The 22,393-nt window shown below is 37.3% G+C and overlaps 10 protein-coding genes across 10 annotated transcripts; 5 read left to right on the forward strand and 5 right to left on the reverse strand.

Annotated features, from left to right (window-relative positions):
* Positions 1–218: 218 nt before the first annotated feature.
* KQ657_002278 (U2-type spliceosomal complex subunit) lies at positions 219–929 on the reverse strand (the record flags this gene model as incomplete). The annotated part of the gene is made up of 1 exon (XM_043193050.1): positions 219–929. The coding sequence occupies one exon, from the start codon at positions 927–929 to the stop codon at positions 219–221; it is 711 nt and encodes a 236-aa protein (XP_043051438.1).
* An 861-nt stretch (positions 930–1,790) lies between these two features.
* KQ657_002279 (uncharacterized protein) lies at positions 1,791–4,971 on the forward strand (the record flags this gene model as incomplete). The annotated part of the gene is made up of 2 exons (XM_043193051.1): positions 1,791–1,815; positions 1,994–4,971. The coding sequence occupies 2 exons, from the start codon at positions 1,791–1,793 to the stop codon at positions 4,969–4,971; spliced, it is 3,003 nt and encodes a 1,000-aa protein (XP_043051439.1).
* Positions 4,972–5,005: 34 nt separating this feature from the next.
* On the reverse strand, positions 5,006–6,139 carry KQ657_002280 (uncharacterized protein; the record flags this gene model as incomplete). The annotated part of the gene is made up of 1 exon (XM_043193052.1): positions 5,006–6,139. The coding sequence occupies one exon, from the start codon at positions 6,137–6,139 to the stop codon at positions 5,006–5,008; it is 1,134 nt and encodes a 377-aa protein (XP_043051440.1).
* Positions 6,140–7,007: 868 nt separating this feature from the next.
* Positions 7,008–8,864, reverse strand: STP2 (Stp2p; the record flags this gene model as incomplete). Its single annotated transcript, XM_043193053.1, has 1 exon — positions 7,008–8,864. The coding sequence occupies one exon, from the start codon at positions 8,862–8,864 to the stop codon at positions 7,008–7,010; it is 1,857 nt and encodes a 618-aa protein (XP_043051441.1).
* Positions 8,865–10,051: 1,187 nt separating this feature from the next.
* Positions 10,052–10,951, forward strand: KQ657_002282 (spermine synthase; the record flags this gene model as incomplete). The annotated part of the gene is made up of 1 exon (XM_043193054.1): positions 10,052–10,951. One exon carries the CDS (start codon positions 10,052–10,054, stop codon positions 10,949–10,951), a length of 900 nt encoding a protein of 299 aa, XP_043051442.1.
* An 872-nt stretch (positions 10,952–11,823) lies between these two features.
* KQ657_002283 (uncharacterized protein) lies at positions 11,824–13,635 on the forward strand (the record flags this gene model as incomplete). The annotated part of the gene is made up of 1 exon (XM_043193055.1): positions 11,824–13,635. The coding sequence occupies one exon, from the start codon at positions 11,824–11,826 to the stop codon at positions 13,633–13,635; it is 1,812 nt and encodes a 603-aa protein (XP_043051443.1).
* Positions 13,636–13,793: 158 nt separating this feature from the next.
* ECM25 (Ecm25p) lies at positions 13,794–15,587 on the reverse strand (the record flags this gene model as incomplete). The annotated part of the gene is made up of 1 exon (XM_043193056.1): positions 13,794–15,587. The coding sequence occupies one exon, from the start codon at positions 15,585–15,587 to the stop codon at positions 13,794–13,796; it is 1,794 nt and encodes a 597-aa protein (XP_043051444.1).
* A 706-nt stretch (positions 15,588–16,293) lies between these two features.
* RPN1 (proteasome regulatory particle base subunit) lies at positions 16,294–19,224 on the forward strand (the record flags this gene model as incomplete). Its single annotated transcript, XM_043193057.1, has 1 exon — positions 16,294–19,224. The coding sequence occupies one exon, from the start codon at positions 16,294–16,296 to the stop codon at positions 19,222–19,224; it is 2,931 nt and encodes a 976-aa protein (XP_043051445.1).
* Positions 19,225–19,277: 53 nt separating this feature from the next.
* On the reverse strand, positions 19,278–19,868 carry VMA16 (H(+)-transporting V0 sector ATPase subunit c''; the record flags this gene model as incomplete). The annotated part of the gene is made up of 1 exon (XM_043193058.1): positions 19,278–19,868. One exon carries the CDS (start codon positions 19,866–19,868, stop codon positions 19,278–19,280), a length of 591 nt encoding a protein of 196 aa, XP_043051446.1.
* Positions 19,869–21,265: 1,397 nt separating this feature from the next.
* KQ657_002287 (uncharacterized protein) lies at positions 21,266–22,387 on the forward strand (the record flags this gene model as incomplete). The annotated part of the gene is made up of 1 exon (XM_043193059.1): positions 21,266–22,387. One exon carries the CDS (start codon positions 21,266–21,268, stop codon positions 22,385–22,387), a length of 1,122 nt encoding a protein of 373 aa, XP_043051447.1.
* Positions 22,388–22,393: the final 6 nt, after the last annotated feature.

The raw sequence follows: 22,393 nt of genomic DNA on the forward strand, positions 1-22,393 counted from the left end.
TAATAATAATAAAGGGGCTTTGACTCCACATTATAACTACATTCTCAACTGTTGTACCATCACCTCATATCTACATTTAATTGCACAGTCGTAGTGTGCAAGGGTTGGTCACCATAGATGCCACAACACTAACCATTACCATCTCGTTCATATTAAACCTATATCCATTCCAATTTAAAGACTCTTTAACCTTTAGCATACATATCCTTTGTCCAGCGTTATCGAACATATTTCGATAAAAAGTCTTTGTGAGCCTTTGAGTTTATTGTATTATTTGTAAATTGAGAAGAAGTTTGTGCTGCTTTCTTTCTAAAACTAGTTGACGAACGCCAACTTTTGTTTTGGCCAGGGGTTGTGGATGTCTCCATTAAAAGACTGGAGGCTTTAATGGTTTCTTTAGCCTTTCGTTCTTGTTTGATTGCATTTAGTTCTGCCAAAAGTTGTTGTTCTTCGTCGGAGTCAGAACCCGAGTCAGAGTCAGAGCCAGAACCGTCAGGGTGTTCTAAATCTTGCTGATCTGATGGTTTCATCGAATTTCGTAATTGTTGTAATTGTGCAAAAAGTTCAGCCTCTTCCTTGTCATCGTCATCATCATCATCATCATCATCATCGCCGCCTTCTTCTTCAACTTCTTTATCACCTACTTCATCTTCATTTTCATGAGGTTCTCCTTTAGCCCTTACTTTACCACTAGCAATTACTGGCAGCTTGTCGTCCTTTGAAATTGGCTCCTCCTGCTTTAGTTTCTTATTTTGAGCTTGTTCTTCTTTAAGCTCATTCCAAGCTCTTTTGGCCACTATAGGGTTGACATCACTTCTAAGTTTCAACGTTTGGTTCTGTCCTATTTCACGAGCATGAACAATGGAATCGGTAACCGAGATTATCTTCCCACGTTTACTTTCTAACGTTGGTCTATGGTTTGTAGTCATTGTATGCTGATTGATTGAACATTGTTGTACTAATGTTACCACAATGTGTTTGAAGTCATCTCCAGTATAGAACACATGCACGTGTCTAATCACGTGATAAATTGTGATCCAATTTGGTAATCATCTTCTGAAACCCATGGAAACAGTTCCAAATCAGGTAAAAATTGTGTTACGGGAGTACTTCCCCATTGGGAAACGGGTATAATGTAGATTGAACCCAGATTCTACAACCTTATAAAGATTCAATAATACGTTCATGGATTCTGTTGAATTGACAGTACCCCTCATGGCCCCTCATTTTATAAAAATAACGTGTTGAACAACAGCAACTCAATAAGATCATTGGAGGAACTTTATCGATAGGACGTATAGCCCCGTTAATGCCAACAAAAAAGTGCAATTACCTCTAATGAAGACGAGGGGTTATATTACGGAGATTAAAATCCTTTCAGAAAATATACTAGGAAAGTTTATAATTCATGAACACTGGAAGATCTTAACGAGTGAAATTGTTATTTGTATCACAATGAGCAGCAACAAGATTACTCATTATGGTTTTAGGTCTTTGAATTTTAGGATTCAATCAAGTAACTATTAGAAAGCATCTTTAACAGTAATGCTTAAGTATAAGCAATGAGTGCCAGTTGTATAGTATTGCAATTTATGTTATTTTGTAAAAGCATCTTTAGTGCTTACAAATTCAAGTTCTATAATGTACTAAAATGTGACTAACAAAAATAGTCATTATTACTCCACATTACTCCACATTAAATGTAGCACATATTATCAGTTTCATACAACAATAACACGCACAGCACAATACAATCTAGCACCGTAATAACAATACAATACTAAGATAGAATGTACGATTATATCGTCCGTATCGGTAGGCCATTGGTGTTGTGTCCGTTTCCGTTTCCCCATTGTTCTTTTAGCATCTCCACTTGACGTGGAAAACCCACAACCATTTGATCCACCAAAATTAAAGTAATTAATTGGTTTAGCTGATCATCAGATTCTTTTCTGGTTTGATTAAAATAAAATCATCAACGTTGTTGATTTAGTTGATGGGATGTTTGTGTTCCCTGCTTTTGATTCCAACTTCAAAACCAGAAAGAGAACTTTCAAATGTTGTTCCAACTGTCGTCGGAAAAGAATCAAATGTATAGTTACTTCAGTTGATTATGAAGCTGTTGGTTGTGTTAATTGTCAAAAGAATAATTGGCTGTGTGACTTTATCACTAAGAAACAAGAGTCTATTAATGTGAATAAATCTCCTAAGACTACTACTTTGTCCTCTAAATCTCATTCTATAGAGGTTTTGGACCCATTAAAGGTGGAATTATTTAATCAAAACTTACCCTTACCTCAAGCCGATCAAATTACTCCAACATTCCATCCAATAGCAGAGGAATCTAGCTCTACCCCTCCACCAATCCCTATGGTTCTGGCATCTTCCAAAAAGAGACAGAGATATTCTAATTCTCCACCTTCAGAAACAAGTGCTGCGTTGAAAGCTAAACGTAGAAGGTCAAGTGCCCAGCCAATAGTCAACCACTTTGCCACGGCAACAAATGATATGCGTAAATATAACGAGAAGTATTTAAAGGAACATTTTGGGTTTAATATCACCACTAAAGAATTTAGTCACCCTTTTGCCTATTTATATATGGGACATCCTCATGCGATTATGGAGGGAGCTGCAAATAACAAGTCTGATTCTAAAGTGTATCATGAATCAGGAGTCCTTGTTAAGTCAAGACCAACCACTAAGAAGGAATACCGTAAGGATAAAGTTGATAAAGAACATGATGATGGTGCTGACAATAATATTAATAATATCATTAATACTAATAAAGAACAAGGACATCAAGATGATGATGACGATGATAATGACGATGATAATGATGACGATGATGAGATAGAAGAAGACTATATCAAAAACTATAAGTATTTCAACTTTCTTCTTTCTATCAATGCCTTCACTTTAAGTACCACTGAGTACCCGTTTAATAAGAGTGAAATCGATCGCTTGCTTCAAATTTATTTCACCAAATTAAACTCTATGCTTCCCATATTAAATGAGAAACAAGTCTTGAAAGCTCATAGTTTGGGTAAGCTTCCTACCATTATACTTTATGGTATTGTGCTTGCAGTTCTGAGAGATAAGTTGGCTGAACCAATACTTAGACAAGTGTTCATCAGAGGCAAGCAACAAATAAATCAAAACATTGTTGATTTGACTTTTGAAGAGTTCATTAAAGAGTTGACCACGTTTATTACAGACCTCGATTTCAAAATGAGACAAGTGCTTTTGGTACTTATTCAATTGGGTGATGATGATAAATATGTTAGACTTGTGGTTCATATATTGCTTAGCCATCATTTTGGACATGATAAGATGGCTGAGGAACGGAATTCTCATGATGTTGCAGAAGCCATTGAATATGTTTTCTCAACTGGGTTCCATATGAAAGCCGTCTCTGCATCAAATAAATCTTCAGAAAATATATCCACGGTGTTTTGGTGTTGTTATTTTATGGATAGAGTCACAGGCATCGTTGCTTCAAGAGCAACGTTAATTAAAAAGGAAGATTTCAATATGGCATTACCTTATCATAATACTTCCTTGATGAAATTGGTTCAATTGGCAAGATCATTGGAAAATGTTATGTTCACCATGTTCCAACCTTTTGGTAATGATCTTCAAGGGAATAACATCTCCAGATATAAAAGAATCGATGCTGATTATTTCCAAAAAGTTGAATTTGAAATCCTGTCATTTGATAGAGATAAAGGCGTATGTCCCTTTGATCAAAGTAATTATGCCAATTGTCAATTTCAATTTCTTACTCGAGTCATTAATAATTTTATGGTTATACTTTGTCAAAAGCAAAAATATGATACTCCGGAAATCGATAATCAAATTCCCGATGATATAAATTTACAAGCTGCTTCTAATATTCTTTGGTATTATCGTCAAATGCGTAAAGAAGATATGTTGAATATTCCTTTGATGTTTACCTTTATGAGTATTGCTATGGCTTGTGCTTTAAAGCGTAAGGCCAATCTTTTACTCAAAGGTAAAGACGAAGAACCTCGGTATGGATATGTTTATGAAGATTATATTACTTCATTGGATGAATTTTCTCCTTATTGGTTATATGTGAAGAACATTTGCAAAGTAACAAGAAACTTTGTTGCCGAATTAGAGCTTAAGAGTGCCACGAGAAGAAGAAAGAAACAAAAAAAGTCCACCAAAATTCAACCAATACAGCAACAACAGCAACAGCAACAGCAACAGCAACAGCAACAGCAGCCACCTCTACCAACATCTCATTCCTCCATACCATCACATTCATCAATTCCATCACACTCGTCTCCTGTTCCACCGCACTTCAACTCTCCACAGATACAACTTCAACAACAACAATTATACTCTATTCCTTCAACAGCTCGTTTCCAACCTCCATATCCTATTCAAGTCAATGGAGGTTATATGAACTCTCATCGTCCTTCGAGCACCAGTTTACCTTCGTTTGTGCGATCAAATCCTCCCTCCAATGGACTTGCATCGACTAGTGTTTCCAAAGTGAACACTCCTGAGAGTTACACTAACCAAATTGAACCCGGCAGTGACTGGGTTAATTTAATGCAATTGTCACAGAACGGAACTCCTATGCCGGGGTTTGGCGTTGACGGAAGTCCTGGACTTTCCAAAAAGGGTTCACTACTATCGATCTCCAATATGTTAGCCTACGATTCGCAACAACAACAACAGCATCAGCATAAACAGCATCAACAGCAGCTTCAGCAACCACAATTCCAAACAGCACCACAGCAATCAATCCATCCATCGGAACAAGTGTTTGGTCAAAGCAATTCGGTCGATTCCCGTACAGACAGACAAACCATTGATTCCAGTTCTCTTCATGAAGGGGAAGAAGAGAGAAACCAGGTTGTGGATTCATTAAAGGGTGAATTCTTTGATAACAATGACTTCTTTAAAGATGTCAGTAACGTCATTAACTTTTGGGTGTAAAGCATATGTAGCATATATAAGGAAATTACATGTACTAACTATTATCATCGTCACTGACGATTTCTTCTTCCCAGCCTTCGTAGTCGTCTTTATCTCTTGGAGGCATCAACTCACTCATTATTGGACCTCCAAGTTGCTGGAGCCATTGGTCCACTTGGTCCACCACTTCAGGATCCAATTCTCCTTCTTCATTACTTGAGTTAATGATTCTATATGCTTGGGTCAAACTGGAACGTATGTCTTGGAGACTACCGATAATCAGAGGATCAGTTGATGCTTTTAACTGGTCAATGGTGATGTCGCGGTAGTCTTTTGTGGATGGTACTGCTGCAGCTGCTGCTTTCTTAGCTGCTAATAGATGGGCTAAAGCTTCCAAATAGTACAAAGTCAAAACGTTCTCGTCAATGTCTTGGGCAGTGGAGATTATGGTTATGGCTGTGTCGTAAAGTTCTAGTTCGATCGCATATTGAGTTAAGGTGGTTAATGGCTGAAGAAGTTCAATGTATTCAAGTGAAGAATCAAACGCATCATTTGCATTATCATTGACACTAGTGTTATTATTATTGGCCAATGATTGTAGGTGATTCTTTCTTAACTCAAATAAGTGCCATGCTTGTTCTAGAGCTTGCTTGGCTTCTTCAGGACGTTGTTGACTAATACGAATAGATGCAAGCAATGAATGAGCCTCACCATTTGATCCATCTAATTGTAAGGCATATGTTATAAGCGAATCACATTGAGTTTCAGCTTCTGGTTCCATACACAAATCCGTCATCCAGATCTCTATCTTATGGAAGATTGCTTGGTTCATTTTCCTGATTATCAACGGATCATTCCCGTTGGCTGTTTCATTCTCACTAGCTAATCGATTTAACCCTTTATCAAGAAATATTATCCCATCCTGGCCCCCAATGATTTGGCCCAAATAAAGAAACTTATCTGAGCCTTCAAGGGCGTCGGGATCTAATTCACAGGCTCGTTGAAGCACTTCATAAGCATTCTCTAATCGGTCTGCTTCCATAAGTGCTTCAGCATACACTGAAAGAAATGGAACATTTTCACTATTGGCATCAACAAGGGGCTCAAGTAACGAGAGCGCAATGTCTGCTTGTTGAGTTTGAACCAAAGCCCTTGCTTGTGGAATCACGTCACGAATCTCGTCAGTCATCACGTAACTCACAACAACACTCAATCCATATATAGTGTAACTATAAACTGTTAATGTAACTATGTACTATACTCTATAAGGTTATACCGCGATGAGATGTTTGAGCGTGGCACGACCTTATAACCTAAGTCAAAGGGTCTTGCTTGCTACTAGCTTAACACTGAACGTTCACTACACTATAAATGAATATCGATACAGAAAGTCTTACTACCGAATACCAACTACTACATTTGGTATACCACAGAAATTATAACCAGCACAGAGTAGCCCGATGGTGGCGGTCATTCAATGAATTACATCGTCATGTCCGTCGAGTGTTAAAGTTACTCTCTGTTAAGAAGAGTAGCCCAGCCCTATCTTTAGAAATAAAGTATATAGTAAACAAATTGATCAAGAAATGTTATTGGGAGTTTAATGGCATTGTAGCTTTGGGTCAATTTGTTCCTTTAGGTCTTGTGTTAATTGGATTACTAGCAAGAATTAATAGTCTACTACTACCTGGAGTTCCCAAAAAACATGAGCCTATAATAGACAAACAAGTTGACGATAAAATATGTTTGGGTGAAGATATAGGTGAAGATATGGAGCAAACGGTAATCACTGCAAAAGCTTCAACAGCTGATGATGTCATCAACTATTCAGCTACACCAGTTTCAATTGACGATATCTTTGGTTCCAAACCAAAGAAACTGAAACCGAAAAAACAAAAAAAACAAAAGAAATCAGCTATAGATAATATCTTTGGTTAATCACAATAATAGATACATATATGACGATAAATAATTACAAATAATAATAATAATAAAAAAACCAAACTTACACCAAACCAAAATATCCCATAGTTATAAAATTCTTTTTAATCATCACTTCAAACATACCGTTCAACTTTCACCTCTTGATAGTTCAACGAGCCTTGAGCCTTTAAATAATTCCAAATGTTAGGCGAAGGTTCCCGATGTGGAATTTGTGGTTCTTCTTTGGGTTGATCAATTGGCACATAAGTCAATTGGTCTACATCAAGACAATAATCGTCTTCGTAATCTTCATGTGAAACGGATGTTGACAGTGAAGAATACAGAGAATTCAACACTGGGGGAGTGAAAAGTTGGGTAGCATACTGAAATTGAGTAGCTTGTTGCTTTGGGTAGGTATAGTCGTCATTATTACTATTATTATTCAATAGTTGTGGGAACCCGAAGTCTTCCCTAAATGTTTGTGGCTTAGGTTGCTGAGGTATTGGTTGCTGTTGATGCATTTGATTATAAATTGGTGATCCACTAGAATTCACAGTATGATGTGATTGAACTGAATATGCTCCTGGTGATTGTTCAGTGTTGTGAACTGGAGTATTTATTGACTTTGGAGTGTCCATAAATGGTGTGGAATATTCGCTATCAAGGCCCGTAAAATTGGATTGGTCTTGAGATGGATAAATACCTCCTTGTTGCGATGATCTTGGATTGACTCCATTCTTTTGATCTCGCAGGATTTGTTGTCTCATTTTCCGTTGTATGGCCTTTTCTCTTTGAATTCTTTCTCGTCTTAAACGATTTTTAATTCTAGATTTACCTTTGAATCCGGGTGGGAGATACTTACATTCTCCACCTTCAACATGAATTTCACACCAAATTTCAGCATTTTCAAAAAATTCCCCACACATAGAACAGTTACCGGAAGATCTTGGTCTATCCTTAGTTTTAATACCCTTAGGGTATTTGAAATGGCGAGACTTCAAATGGGTCTTGTAAGTATCTCTTCTTGAAAACCCACCATTAGGATGGCATTTATGAGTATTGTTATGTTCATCAATGTAAATGGAAAACTTGTGGAAAGGACAGGTATAAGCTTTTGTATCCGCATGCTTCTTCAAATGTCTAGTTAAATATCCTCTAATCTTAAACGTGGCTTCACAGTGAGGACAATGGTGAATCTTATCACCATCTTCACCATCTTCACCATCAACGTCAACGTCTCCATCTCCATCAGCAGATTCAAGTTCACTTGAAGTGGGAGATGTGAAATTTTGAGTGTCTAACTTCTTATTTAACTGAGGCGAATCAATGGATTCATTGTTTGAAGAGTTGGAGGTTATTGGGGATAGTTCAATACCTTGACGACTATTATTCTTATCTTGATGCTGATAATCGTCTGATTCGACTTCACTTAAGTCTTCATCAGAGGAAGGTTCTTTCTTTGGTCTAATGTCTTTGGCCACCTTATAAGTATGATCTTTGGTATTCAACTTGAACACATCCAATTCATTTCCAGGAACATCCTCAGTAAAAGCCCATTCGATTTCTCCCTTGGAGTTTTTGAAAGGCAATAATCTGGTGGTTAATCCAGTAGAACACAATTGGGGGTGAGATTGAACTGGAGCAGAAGCAGCATTCAAGCCAGCTGTTTTCTCGGTAAAGTTGCCATTGGAGATAACTGGAAATAATGGATGAGATTCAACTTCATCATGATCAGATACATCATATTCAGAAGTGGGCGTACGTGAAGGAGTAGGCCATGATTCACTTTCATGAACTTTAGTTCTGGTAGTGGTGGCGGTCGTGGTACTAGATACGACTTCCTTGTGGTCATCAACAACGACAGGTGAAGCTTTGATATTGATGATGGTAAACACCATAAACATCAACATTTCAGTTAGAAAACGGACAATAGTCGAGTTCATCACATTTTGTATTGGGGTTGAAGCCCATACACGAGAAACAAGGGGCATGTTGAAATAATGAGCGTGGCGTCTTTTGGTGTAGAATCAGGACTCTTCTAATCTAGGCTGATCTATTGGGAAAAATCGTACTACGTCAAAAGAAGGCACTCGAAATGCACTTAACGGATGTGATGCTGTTTGTAATAATATGAAGGGATGGGAGTCGGATATTTATCGCAGAAATCTCTAGTTCTATGGAGTCAAAATGATTCTGCTGGTTGCTATCACTTGGTTCGCCCAAAGATACACTTATATAAGGACTTTTTAATTACTGGTAACTAGCGTAGTTTGATAGGAATGGGTATCAAATTTTTATAAGCAGCAAATTTTGGCTCTCCTGACTAAAAATCTGGGATATTGGTCTGGACACTACTAGCCTCGGTCGTGACACTAAGATGAGTGTGACACGACTTGTGGGATCATATGAAGGAGTGGCTCGGCCCGTACAAAAAAGAAATAAGAAACAGATATCACCATGATTAAAACAATGTACACCTAATGAATGGGGGGTTCGTATATACTAAGTCCGATACAAAAAGGTAAAAGCTTTTAAAGGAGAGAAGGAATGCTGGGTGGTGGGTTGAATTGTATGGAATTCCTTTTAGAGTATTTTTGATGGATTTGTTATAACTATGTTTGCGGGGTCTGATCCACCCGTCGTTTGTACAATCTCCACAAACATATCTTTTCCCTGGTACCCCACTATAATGCTTAATAGCGGATCAAACTCGGGACTGAATATAACGAAAATGCAAACCTAAAGGCAATTTTTCACTTTAACAACAGTACGATGGTGTTTGTGGGTGTACTGTATGTGGGGACATACTCTTTTTTTCACTAATGGATCTACTTTTTTCCACCATGTAACCATGTCATGACGTAATAAATTGGATTACTTGCTCATTTTCAAACTGATTTGCATTCAATGTTATACTTTGACTTACAGTGTATTCAAGTTTCATCTAGAATCTAATTGAAGTAAACTGACCGTAGTTCTTTGATGAAGTGTATGAGTGACATGATTTTCCTGTTTAGGGAATATGTGACTCGCGCGATGTATTACCTAAAGTATTGATGGTTAGCTCATCTATCATTGCAGTCTATAGTGGCTGGATCCTCTTCTCCTTATCACTATCAATAAAGTAGACCTTTCATGTTAATCATTTGTTGAGTTCTTGTATTTTTTTATTTTACTCATGTCATCATCAACTCACCCCTCTATCCAAACTTTAGAACTGGGTGAACAATGGTTCTTTGAAAAGGATCCAGCAACATTCCCTGGTCAAATATTTGGTTTACAAGTTGCTCGAGTCCTCCATCATACAAAGTCTCCTTTCCAAGATATTTTAGTGTTTGAGTCTACTGATTATGGTAATGTCCTTGTACTTAATGGTATCATTCAATGTACCGAAAGAGATGAATTTGCGTATCAAGAATTAATTTCTCATACTCCCTTAATGGCTCATTCTAATCCCAAAAATGTTTTGATCATTGGTGGCGGTGATTGTGGAGTTGCTAGAGAAGTTGGTAAACATATTGAAACTCTTGAATCTGTTACAATGGTTGAAATTGATGCACTGGTTATTGAATTAGCCAAAAAATATTTCCCTAATATGACTACATTTGTTGAACATCCTAAATTTGATTTAATTATTGATGATGGTTTCAAATTTTTAAAGGAAACCACAAAGAAATATGATGTTATTATTACAGATTCCTCTGATCCTGAAGGTCCTGCTGTTGAATTCTTTCGTGAAGGATATTTTAATTTATTATCAAATGCATTAGCAGATGATGGAATTGTAATTATGCAATCTTCAGAAAATATATGGTTAAATTTACCTTATATTAAATCATTAAATGTTACTGCTAAGAAGGTCTTTCCAAATGTTCTGTTTTCTCAATGTTACATGCCTTCTTATACGGGTGGTCAGTTGGGTTTATTGATAGCTTCAAAGAATGCAAAGTTAGATTTGAAACGTCCTCAAAGAATATTCGACTCCGAAACGGAAATGAAACTTTTCAAATATTATAGCAGTGAAATCCATGAAGCTTCATTTGTTTTACCAACTTGGGCTAAAAATGTTTTAAGCTAATAGTTTTGGTCTTATCTGCAAATGAATTCAGTTGATCTCATCGCACTGTTTTGGTACTACGACCACTGACCGTTTTTGGGGGTTCGTGGTATACTGATGATACGATTGGGTATATAGAAATAGAAAGTTTAGACTAATGGTAGTAATATTAATATCTTGTATGGCTACATTGCTTGTGTGCCACTGAAATTGAGCTTTAATCATAAGAACATAGATAAAGCTACTGTTCAGTCCTAATTCTTGAAGTCTATACATCTTGTATGTCACGTGATCTGGCCCTATGTATGGTGGTTTGGCTGGTTACAGAGCTCGGTATGTTCTGCTTAGCTCTACGAGAACGTACGATTGAATGATCAGTAAATGTATGAGTAACAACGTCTACGTATTGCTTTTGTTTTATGTAGTTCCTTCGCTTAGTAATTCATATTGTCTTGACCTTTGTGTCTCTACATGGTTGGCCTGTTTTCTATTGAAAATTGCACTATTTCATTCAAATATTCCTTGTAACTATACGCGCAAACCTAGTTTACACTAACTTAATACAACCTTCATTAATTAAATCTAAGCAGAAACTTGGCCAAGTCCAATTGCGTGATCTTTTTATGCTATTGTTTACATTATCATGACTTAGCCTCAATAGAACTAACTCTTATTGGTTATAAAAACATCACCATTCCTGCACACTAACATCAACGTCCGGGTAACAGTTTATCCCTAAACCGAAGCTGCCACGACTTCATCAAAATTCAAATCAAATGTCCCCCGTTCAAAAAGTCCACTTCACAACAAACGACTGATTCACTACACTACTTTTGAACATTGCACATCTTGAGGCAAGCACTTCCCCATACTGACCGATTTGCAGCCATAACATGTCTGATTCGGAATACTCTCATGCCATCGACGAACAACTCCTCACCCGCGTAGTGGCGGAGCAAGAACGTCACCAGGGAAAAGGATCCCAGAAGATCAAACGTGAAGATGGAGGAAAATCACGTATTATTGATACTAAGAAATCCCGTCTGGTTGATGAAGCAACTGCTGCTCAAGTTGCAGCCGTAGCCAGTGCTGTTCGCCAGAATGTTGATGAAGAAAAGTACCATATTCCTTACGATGAAGGTGCCAGTCTGGCTGAAGTAGCAGCAGCCGCAGCAGCAGCTCAAGCCGAGGACGAGCAACAACGTCAAAGACAACAACATCAAAGACAACAACAACAACAACAACAACAGCAACAACAGCAACAACAACAACAACAGCAGCAGCAACAACAGCAGCAGCAACAACAACAACAACAACAACAACAGCAGCAACAACAACAACATGCTCATCATCTTCATCAACAGGATTCGGTTCATCATGGTCACGTTCATCCTCAAGCCCCCATTCACGGACAATCCCAACATGAACATCAAAATCAACAACAACAACAGTACGAGTTAAGTTTACAACAATACAACTCCGGTAACGAGTACAACATTCTCCCTGAACCATTGATTGATTCTAAGCTGAAGATTTATCCAGTTAGTGAGAATACAATAACTGCAGAGGGTAACTTAATTACTAGACCATTCCCCGAACAAGTATTCCTGAATCGTGATCAATTGAATGAATTCATTCTGGAATTTGCTAGAGATAATGGGTTCGGGGTGGTCATTTCTCACTCCAATAAGAAGGCTATTTATTATACTTGTGAATTGGGTGGTACTTACAGACACAAGAAGAAGGATCGGTCATCAAGTGGTAATTTGAGTTCTGGTGAAAATGGTCAACCTAGTAGCCATGGTTCAGCTACTCCAAATCCCCATGCTCCCCCTGGTACCCTTCCTGGTGATCTTTATGTTCCCCCACCGTCAGGTACTTTTAAGTCTCCCGTAGACAAGCGTAATGACTCTGCCACCATTGATATGGGTGGAGGCTACCTTTTGGATGCTAACGCAAAAACTAAGAAGTTGAGATGTCCATTTGCTATGTCTGCTACTTGTAAGAAATCTACTGGGGTTTGGACTTTGAGAACCACTTGTAACGAACACAATCATCCTCAATTGGACCCCTTGGCTAATCATCCAATGTTACGTAAACGTTCGGATGAACTTAACTTGTTGATTTTGGATTTGTATAAGGTTGGTACAAAACCATCTTTGATTGAATCCAAAATCAAAGATCAGTACCCTGATGTTCTTATTAAGAGAGAAGATATTTATAATGAAATCAGGGGTTACAAGCGGAAAATGAAGAAACAAAGTCGTTCGTTTATCAAGGCATCTTCTTCAGTTGTAGGTACTGCTGGATCTACCAGTGGGAATTATGAAGATGGACCAAGAAAAAAGAGACACACTGCTGGTAGATACCAAACCGTTATTGAATCTGATGATGAATCTCAACAATTACAACAACATCCATTACACCAACAAGCATTGCCTCACCAAATGTCTCATGCAGCAGCAGCAGTGGCTGCTGCCGCAGCAGCCGATTTGCAATACAGTCAAGAAGAATTGCAACGACATTTACAGGCTGCTCGTATGGACGAACAATATCAACAACAACAACAACAACAATACTATCAACATTCACAACATCCCGGTTTGACTGACAACGACACCGCAGCAGCAATCGCTGCCGTTGCCAATGGAAGTCACCAAGATTTGTCTATGGACAATATTGATTCTCGATTGGTGGGAGAATGATGAAATTTGTTACCTTTCATTATTATTTCCCATTTTATATTACTTTTTTTTTTATTTGAAGTGATCTTGTTAATGATCCTTGTAACATAATTATCTCTTTTATATCTATGTGACCTTATAATAAATATTTAACTTTTTTATCCCTTACCTTTGCTTTCTTATAGATCTCGTATGATTTGCATAGCTTCTGCTCGTTCCTCAAAAAGTTTAGTTAGCTCTCCAACCCTTCTACCTCTGATGACAGTTTTCCGTGATTTATTAGGCAGACAGTCAAACAATACTTCTCCTCCGGTCAGACTAGAACTTGAATGAGACTTATGACTTTGAAACTTATACTTCTGTGGAGGAAACTGCATCAGGATTCTTTTAGGACTACCCTTGGGGGATCTTGAATATGAGGAACGTAGTCTTGTTGGTTTCAAACGACGAGAATTGGGTGTTCCTGGAGGTGAGGCTGAAGGTGAACTTATATTTGGAGTAGCAGGAAGTTCTTTAACATCTAACGATATGGAAGTCCCAAATTCTGGAGGTGGTGGAGGTGGTAACAATGAAGATAAACCACCATCTTGTTCTTCAATTGGAATACTTGGAAGCTCTCTTTTCGATTTCTCCAATACTGGAGGTGGTTCGAGGCCGTCTTCCGTTGACGTTAGGGACTTTTCCACTTGACAAGTGGGATAAGAAATATCCTCAAGTCTAAAACTAATGGTATCACCTTTTGTTTCATTAGCAGTGACAGGTGTTGGAGGTAAATCTTTCCCCTCTTCAGAGGAAGAAAAAGGCACACCGACTTTTAGAGCATGTTCCACTGGAATATATGTCAGTGAAAACTGAGAAAGTTGAATCAAGAGGGGCCATGATTCAATAAGGTTTTTAAGAAACCTGGTGGCTATGGCCACTTGATCTTTATTTTGAGAAGAGACTACCTGGTGAGTTAGACAATGGACTAAACTCTTTGCTAAGGTGATGGAAGTCAATGAAGTAATTTCCAGATTCTGTATTAGTTTCAGACATAAGGAAAGCAATTGTAGTATGATTTGGAGGTCTTCCGGGTTTTCATAAGTTTGTATAATTGAGCTGAAAATGGTCCGGGTGTATTCAAAGTCGTTACCTAATGGTAAAGTAATGCAATTGACATTAATAAGTGGAGACGATAACGAATATATTATTCGTTTAAAGACAGTAGCAATGCAATAAAGATCAAAGTCATTGATATAAAGCACTTGGTTTCTGTTTATAGCATCATAAAAGATATCCGTGTTTGTTTTATTCCCTGGTTTGAAGAACACAAGAGGTACTTGCGTGCCATGTTGATTCAATACACCAAAGATCAGATAAAAATGATGGTACAAGATTGGTGATAACTCCAGGTCGATCCGGACAGGTTCATTCTCGGATATTAAAGGAGGATAATATTTTAATTGTAACTTTTTATCCAAATCAATTTCACAATCATGACGATAAATGTTTAAAGAGAGCTTCAATTTAGACACGTCAAGAATAGACGTTAAATCTGCTAGACAGGAGAAATGTAGGATTGGTTTCTGAGCCACCAACAAAGATTGAGGTTGTGAGATCAAGGATGTTAAAGATAAGGCTCTTCTTCTCTGAGATGCATAAGCTGTCCAGAATTCTGTAATGGATCTTACTAACCAACTATCATGAACGGTGATAATTCTTGACACCAAATCCAATTGATGTTGGCCGTTGGAATTAGTAGCAGTGACAAATGATTGGATGAACTTTATACCTGTGAGCCAGCTAATTTTGTTAAGACCACAACAAAACATCACTACCGTATAGGGAACTGAAGGAAGCCGGCCCATCAATTGGGGCACCAAGGCATCATAGTTGACGGTTTCCGGAGGAGGGAGAAACGATGTGTCAAAGATATAGAGAGGGTAGCCTGTGGGGTCATCGTAATGAGGCGACCTATAGAAAATACGATCCATGACTACCACGCAAAGAGGGGCAGACAAGTGTAAGTGGGTTCTGTTAGTACGAAAGGTTGGTGTATATGGAAAGGTAAATAATAACCCGATTAGTGCGATCGCAGTACACAGAATTGCTCTTCATTTGGTGATAAGTCAATATAGTGGGAGGAATAAACAGATGGAGATAATGGTGGTGATTGAATAGATACTGTGGTTATTTGTACTAATGCTCGTATTATTTGCACTGTAATAGTTTTAGGTGTGGTATATCGAACGGAGACAAATGTAGAACATAGACAAACAAACAGACAGACGAACAGACAGACATAGAGGCAGACATAGAGGCAGACATAGAGACAGACATAGAGGCAGACATAGAGGCAGACATAGAGACAGACATAGAGACAGAGTACAGTCAGACGTAGAATACAGACACTAACACATACATTTCAGCATATTTCTTATACACCCAGTGACAAACATAACGTAGTAACCAAATCTGTTTGTAACCGTTCACCTTCACCAGATTCGCCCGCGCACGACATTTGCCTTCTTGATCGACGAAAAACGAAACCAAACGAAACTTAACTCACACGAAACCGGGACATTCATCTCAGTATCAATTCAACGTCTGGTGTTGTCTGTATTGTTGAAAAGAGACATTACGTATCCAATTGATAACAGACAGACATAGAACTCTAGACGTTTAAATATCTTTGTCAAAATGGCCCCAGTGACAAGCGAAAGACCTACTGAAGGGGGAATCTCGCCTGAAGTGAAGAAGGATCGCAAGAAGGAAGAAGAACTTTCTGAAGAAGATCAAAAGTTGAATGATGATTTGGAATCGTTAGTGGAGAAGTTGAATGAGCCTCATACAGAATCCGATGCGTATACTCAATCATTAACCGAATTAAAAGAACATATTCGTGATTCTACAACCTCAATGACTGCTGTTCCAAAACCATTGAAATTCCTTAGACCTCATTTCCCCCTTTTAACTGAAGTTTATGAAAAATGGTCAACCAAATTTGGTGCTGATAATAATGCAGTGGTATCCTTGGCAGATATTTTATCGGTATTGGCTATGACTTATTCTGATGATGGGAAACGTGATTCTCTTAATTATAGATTACTTTCTTCTCAAGATACAATTGTAGATTGGGGTCATGAATATTTACGTCATTTGGCTTTGGAAATTGGTGAAGCTTATCAAGAAAATTTAGGGACTGATGAATCTTTGATTCATAAATTAACTCAATTATCCATGAAAATTGTTCCATATTTCTTGAAACATAATGCTGAAGCTGATGCAGTTGATTTACTTTTAGAAATTGAAAATATCGATAAATTGCCTCAATTTGTTGATGAAAATACATTTGCAAGAGTCTGTCTTTATATGGTAAGTTGTGTTCCCTTTTTGGCTCCTCCTGATGATTTGTCATTCTTGAATACCGCATACACAATCTATTTATCAAATAATCAATGGCCTCAAGCTTTAACTTTGGCTATCAAATTGGATGATGTCGACTTAATCAAACAAGTTTTTAACTCAACTGATGATGAATCCATACACAAACAATTGGGATTTGTATTATCTCAACAATATAATAATTTTGATTATGGGGGTGAAAATGCTGAAGTTCAAGAAGCAATTTCAAATACAAAATTACATGAATATTATTCTTATTTAACTAAAGAATTGAATTTGTTGGATCCAAAAACTCCAGAAGATATTTATAAATCACATTTAGAATATCCTAAATATTTATTTGGATCTTCAGGTGCAATTGATTCTGCGAAACAAAATTTGGCAGCCGCATTTGTCAATGGTCTACTCAACTTTGGATTTGGGTCTGATAAATTAGTTCAAACTGAAGAAGATAATAAGTCTTGGATTTACAAAACAAAGGGTCAAGGTATGGTTTCCACTACAGCTTCTTTGGGTTGGATACATCAATGGTCTGCTGATGAAGGTTTACAAGTTTTGGATAAATATACCGAATCAACAGAAGATGAAGTTAAAGCAGGTGCTTTATTAGGAACTGGTATTGTTTCCTCAAGAGTTCATGATGAATCAGATGCAGCATTTGCATTGCTACAAGAATATGTTCTTGACCCCAAAAAGGCGTTACAAACATCTTCTATTATGGGTTTGGGTATTGCCTTTTCCGGGACATCCAATGAAGATGTATGCTCATTATTATTACCATTAATCTCTGATTTGGATGTTTCATTGGAAATCTCATGTATTGCTGCCTTATCTTTGGGTCATGTATTTGTGGGTACTTGTAATGGTGAAATTACTTCTTCAATTTTACAAGCATTATTAGAAGGTGATATTGTTGGTTTGAGTAGTAAATACGTCAAGTTCATGGCTCTTGGGTTGGGTTTGTTGTACATGGGTAAACATGAACAAATAGAAGATGTGTTGGAAGCCATTAGTGCCATTGAATATCCAATCAGTAAGAGCTTAAAGGTTCTTGTGAATATTTGTGCATATGCTGGAACTGGTAACGTTTTACAGATCCAATCATTGTTGCAAATGTGTACAGCCAAGCCAAAGGATACTTCAGCAGAAGAAAAATTATTGGAACAAAGTGAAGAAGATCAAATGAAGAAAGAACAACAACCTTCTGGTGAAGAAAATAACGAAACCATTGAAGCTGATGGTGACGTTGTTATGGAAGATGCTACTGAGGCCCCTGAACTGACGAATGCCGCTGCTGCTACTGCCCCCACCAACACCACGGCCAACACAGAAGAATCTAAGCCTAAAGTAGAAGATAAGTCTTCAACAGAAGAGAACGAGAAGGTTGATGAAGACGAAGAGGAAGAAGATGAATTGTATCAAGGATTTGCTGTATTGGGATTGGCCATAATTGCTATGGGAGAAGACATTGGACAAGATATGTCTTTAAGGCACTTTTCTCATTTGATGCATTATGGGAATTCATTAATCCGTAGATCAGTTCCATTAGCCATGGGTCTTGTATCTGCTTCCAATCCACAAATGAAGGTATTTGATACCTTATCACGTTATTCCCATGATCCTGATTTAGAAGTTGCTCAAAATGCCATTTATGCTATGGGATTGGTTGGTGCTGGTACTAATAATGCCAGATTAGCTCAATTATTGAGACAATTGGCAGTTTATTATATTAAGAATGCTGATACTCTATTCATGGTAAGAATTGCTCAAGGTATATTACATTTAGGGAAAGGTACTTTAACGCTTAACCCTTTTAATACTGAAAGGTCTATATTATCAAAGGCATCATTGGCATCGTTATTAACCATTGCTGTTGCATTATTGGATCCTAAAGATTTCGTTTTGAATGATTCTTATACCGAAGTATCTCATCAATTATTATACTTTTTAACCCCGGCTATTCAGCCCCGGATGTTGGTTACTGTTGATGAGAACCTCGAGCCAATTAAAGTCAATGTACGTGTTGGACAAGCTGTTGATGTTGTGGGACAAGCTGGTAAACCCAAGACCATTACTGGTTGGGTGACACAATCTACTCCGGTATTGTTGAATTATGGCGAGAGAGCTGAATTGGAGAATACTGAGGAATGGATTAGTTTAAGTAATTCATTAGAGGGAATTACAATCTTGAAGAAGAATCCAGATTACATGGAAACTGATAGTTAAAATATAATTATATATATAATTTTCAGTTAGTAATTGAAGGTGTAGTAATAAATTTAATCAAACTCTAGAGCTTTAGCAGCCATTAATAAACCAACAATTAAACCAAATAAACCTAAAACAGATCCAAAGATTTCAATGACCAAGATCTTAACAAATAATGAAGAATCTGCAGCATCACTAATAGCAGCAGTTGAACCAGTTATACCAACCGCAATACCACAAATTAAATTAGATACACCAACAGTTATACCTGCCCAGAACAATGAATATCCAGTATATAAATTCTCTTTAGTGTACAATTGTGCTTCTGGAATACTACTTAATTTGGAGGAAAATACAATGGCCATGATTAACCCATAGATAGCCACAACTTCACAGAAAATAATGGAGATTAAATTCTTTGTAGTGATCCGAGGTGCTTTGACACCGGCCCCAATTATTGAAGATCCAGTGACAAAAATCCCCCAAGCTGCTCCAACAACTGATAATCCAATACAACTGGCAATTCCTATGGTTGCCCACATGTATGGAGATGTTTGTTCTAAGAATTGTCCGACATTAAATGATTCTCCGGCATCGTTGAAAAGCATGTACCCTCCAACCGTCAAGACGGCCAAGGTCACAAGTACATTAGAAACAGACATAGGGAGTGAGTGGGCGTGGAATGTTTGTTTGTCTACTCGCTTCAATTGATATTGGGTTGATTGATAGGCGACTTTTTTTTTGGATGAAAGATATGGTGGTTTATCGGACACACGGTAGCGCAGATAGAAAATGTCGAACACATGTCTAGTGATTACGTAAGAAAACGAAAATTATATCAAGGAGTTGCTTTTATAATAATTAATCATTTATTTAACTTCTTTGATTTGATATGATAAAAATACTTTATGAACTTTTATGGTATCGTTATGTCGTCGCCGGTGAATTTGGATGGCGTATTACTGGGTATGGATCCATAATGTGTTTATCGCAATTAAGTTGTCTACATAAATAAGAATCCGAATCCAAGAGTTCCTCAATAGATCAAACATGTAATCACCAGAGAAGCTTCACAGGACCCAACCCTGGTTCTAAGCCAACTTAAAAAATACATTCAAAGAAATTTCATGGTAATATTTATGGTACCAAAACTGTTTCAGTTGGAGAGATCTTACTGAACCCCATCCATGCTCTTACATAATATCAGCAATCACAATGAGGAAGAAGTTGGTCGGGCTGTAAAGCTTATTAGTATACAATTGGAGCACATTCTTCAAGATACAAAAAATCATCGTATTTTCTTTGTGAATATTGGTTGGGTTGAATAAATCCCCATAGACACTTGAAGAGCGAGGAATGTTAATTGACAATAAGAGATTTGGTGATATCAAACATATCTTTGGTGCCCCTTTGTTTTTATGTGAAAAATTTACACCGTGATGTTCGAATTTCAAGGTTCGAAAAAGATGTATGGCTGGATCCTTCTATTCGTCAAAATTATTCTTAGTCAGTTATTAACGAACCCGCAGCGCAACCCCGAGTTCTAGTGGGAAATTGTAACTAAGATGGTTGATGATTTCGAAGGTATTTCTGTTTTAAAACAGGAGGTTGATATTTGTACTGCATTCGCTATTAGTGATATACTACAACCTATTAAATCTGATGATTCCGATGGTCTCAGTGCACGAATTGATGGGGAATTGGGCACGTCCAATTAAATATCTTATCAAATTTAAAGATGGAAATGAAATTCGAATTCCAGATGAAGATGATTTAGAAGGAACATTGGAAGCTACAGAACGTGGAAAGAGAGTAAATGAATAATGTCAGTGGTAAACGTGATCAAGAGAGGAAACGAATTATATTAAAACTGAACCTGGTAGCGCAGCTCATATTTGCGAAGGATATGATATAGCGAATGCTTACGTAAGAAAACGTAAACTATGCCATATTGAGCCATGTGCACGTTATATAAACCTATCTGATTTGTAGTACAGAAAATGATACAGTCATCTTTTATTAAAGAATATTTTCAATATTTTACTTTCTTCTTATTAAAATGTCGTCGTCACAATTAAGATGGGGCATTGTTGGGTGTGGAATCATTAGTGGCGTGTTTGCCAGAGATCTCGTATACTTAAATAAGAACCCAAGAGGTGCCAACAAGATAAAGCATGTAATCACCAGAGTTGCTTCACGGAGTCCAGCCAAGGGTCAAGAGTTTATTGAAAAAAATATTGATGAGTATTATGATGATGTTTATGGTACGAAAGTTGTTTCCTATGAAGATATCCAAATAGACCCTGAAGTCGATATCCTTTATATAGGCCTACCCCATACATTACACCATTCCTTTGTAATAGAAGCTATTACTAGGGGGAAGAAACATATATTATGTGAAAAACCAGTAACAGTTAACAGTAAGCAATTGGAGTTGATTCTTGATGCTGCAAGGGAAAACAATGTTTTCTTTATGGAAGCAGTATGGGTTAGATACTTTCCCTTGATCAGGGAAGTACAGAAGATCTTGTATGAAGATAAGAAAGTTGGTGATGTCAAGAGAATCTTTAGTGATCTTTCTGTTGATATGAAACGTTTACATGGCGATGATTGGGTTCCTTCAAATCGTGTAGCTGATAAGAAATTGGGTGGAGGTGCTTTACTTGATATTACTATTTATCCCATTACTTATAGTCGGATATTTATGGATCCTCAAAGTGATCCTAAATCCAATTGGAAGATTGTTTCTTCTATGGTGTTTGAAAGTCTTAATGGGAAACAAGAGGATGAGGTTGATTTTTGTACTTCATTCATTATAAGTGATCAAACACATAAACAACAAGCCACAGGAATTAGTTCTTTTTCATCTGATGTATCTGATGGTCTTATTGCTAAAATTGATGGAGAATTGGGTTCTATTTCCATTTACAGTGGAGGCATTGGACCTGCACCAATTAAGTATCATATCAAGTTAAAAAATGGACAAGAAATCGAAAAATCCTTTGAAGATGATTTAGATGGAACTCTGGGATACATTTACGAAGCTATCGAATGTGGAGAAATGATTGTAGCCGGAGAGAAACAATCATCAATTATGTCCTGGAATGAAAGTCAATTGATAATGTCAATTTTAGATGATATTAGGAAACAAAACTCATTAAGTTATGAAGTTGATTTATAAAAAGTC

Source organism: Scheffersomyces spartinae (genome assembly GCF_019049425.1).
Source record: "Scheffersomyces spartinae strain ARV_011 chromosome Unknown scaffold_2, whole genome shotgun sequence".
NCBI classification, from domain to species: Eukaryota; Fungi; Ascomycota; class Pichiomycetes; order Serinales; family Debaryomycetaceae; genus Lizanozyma; species Lizanozyma spartinae.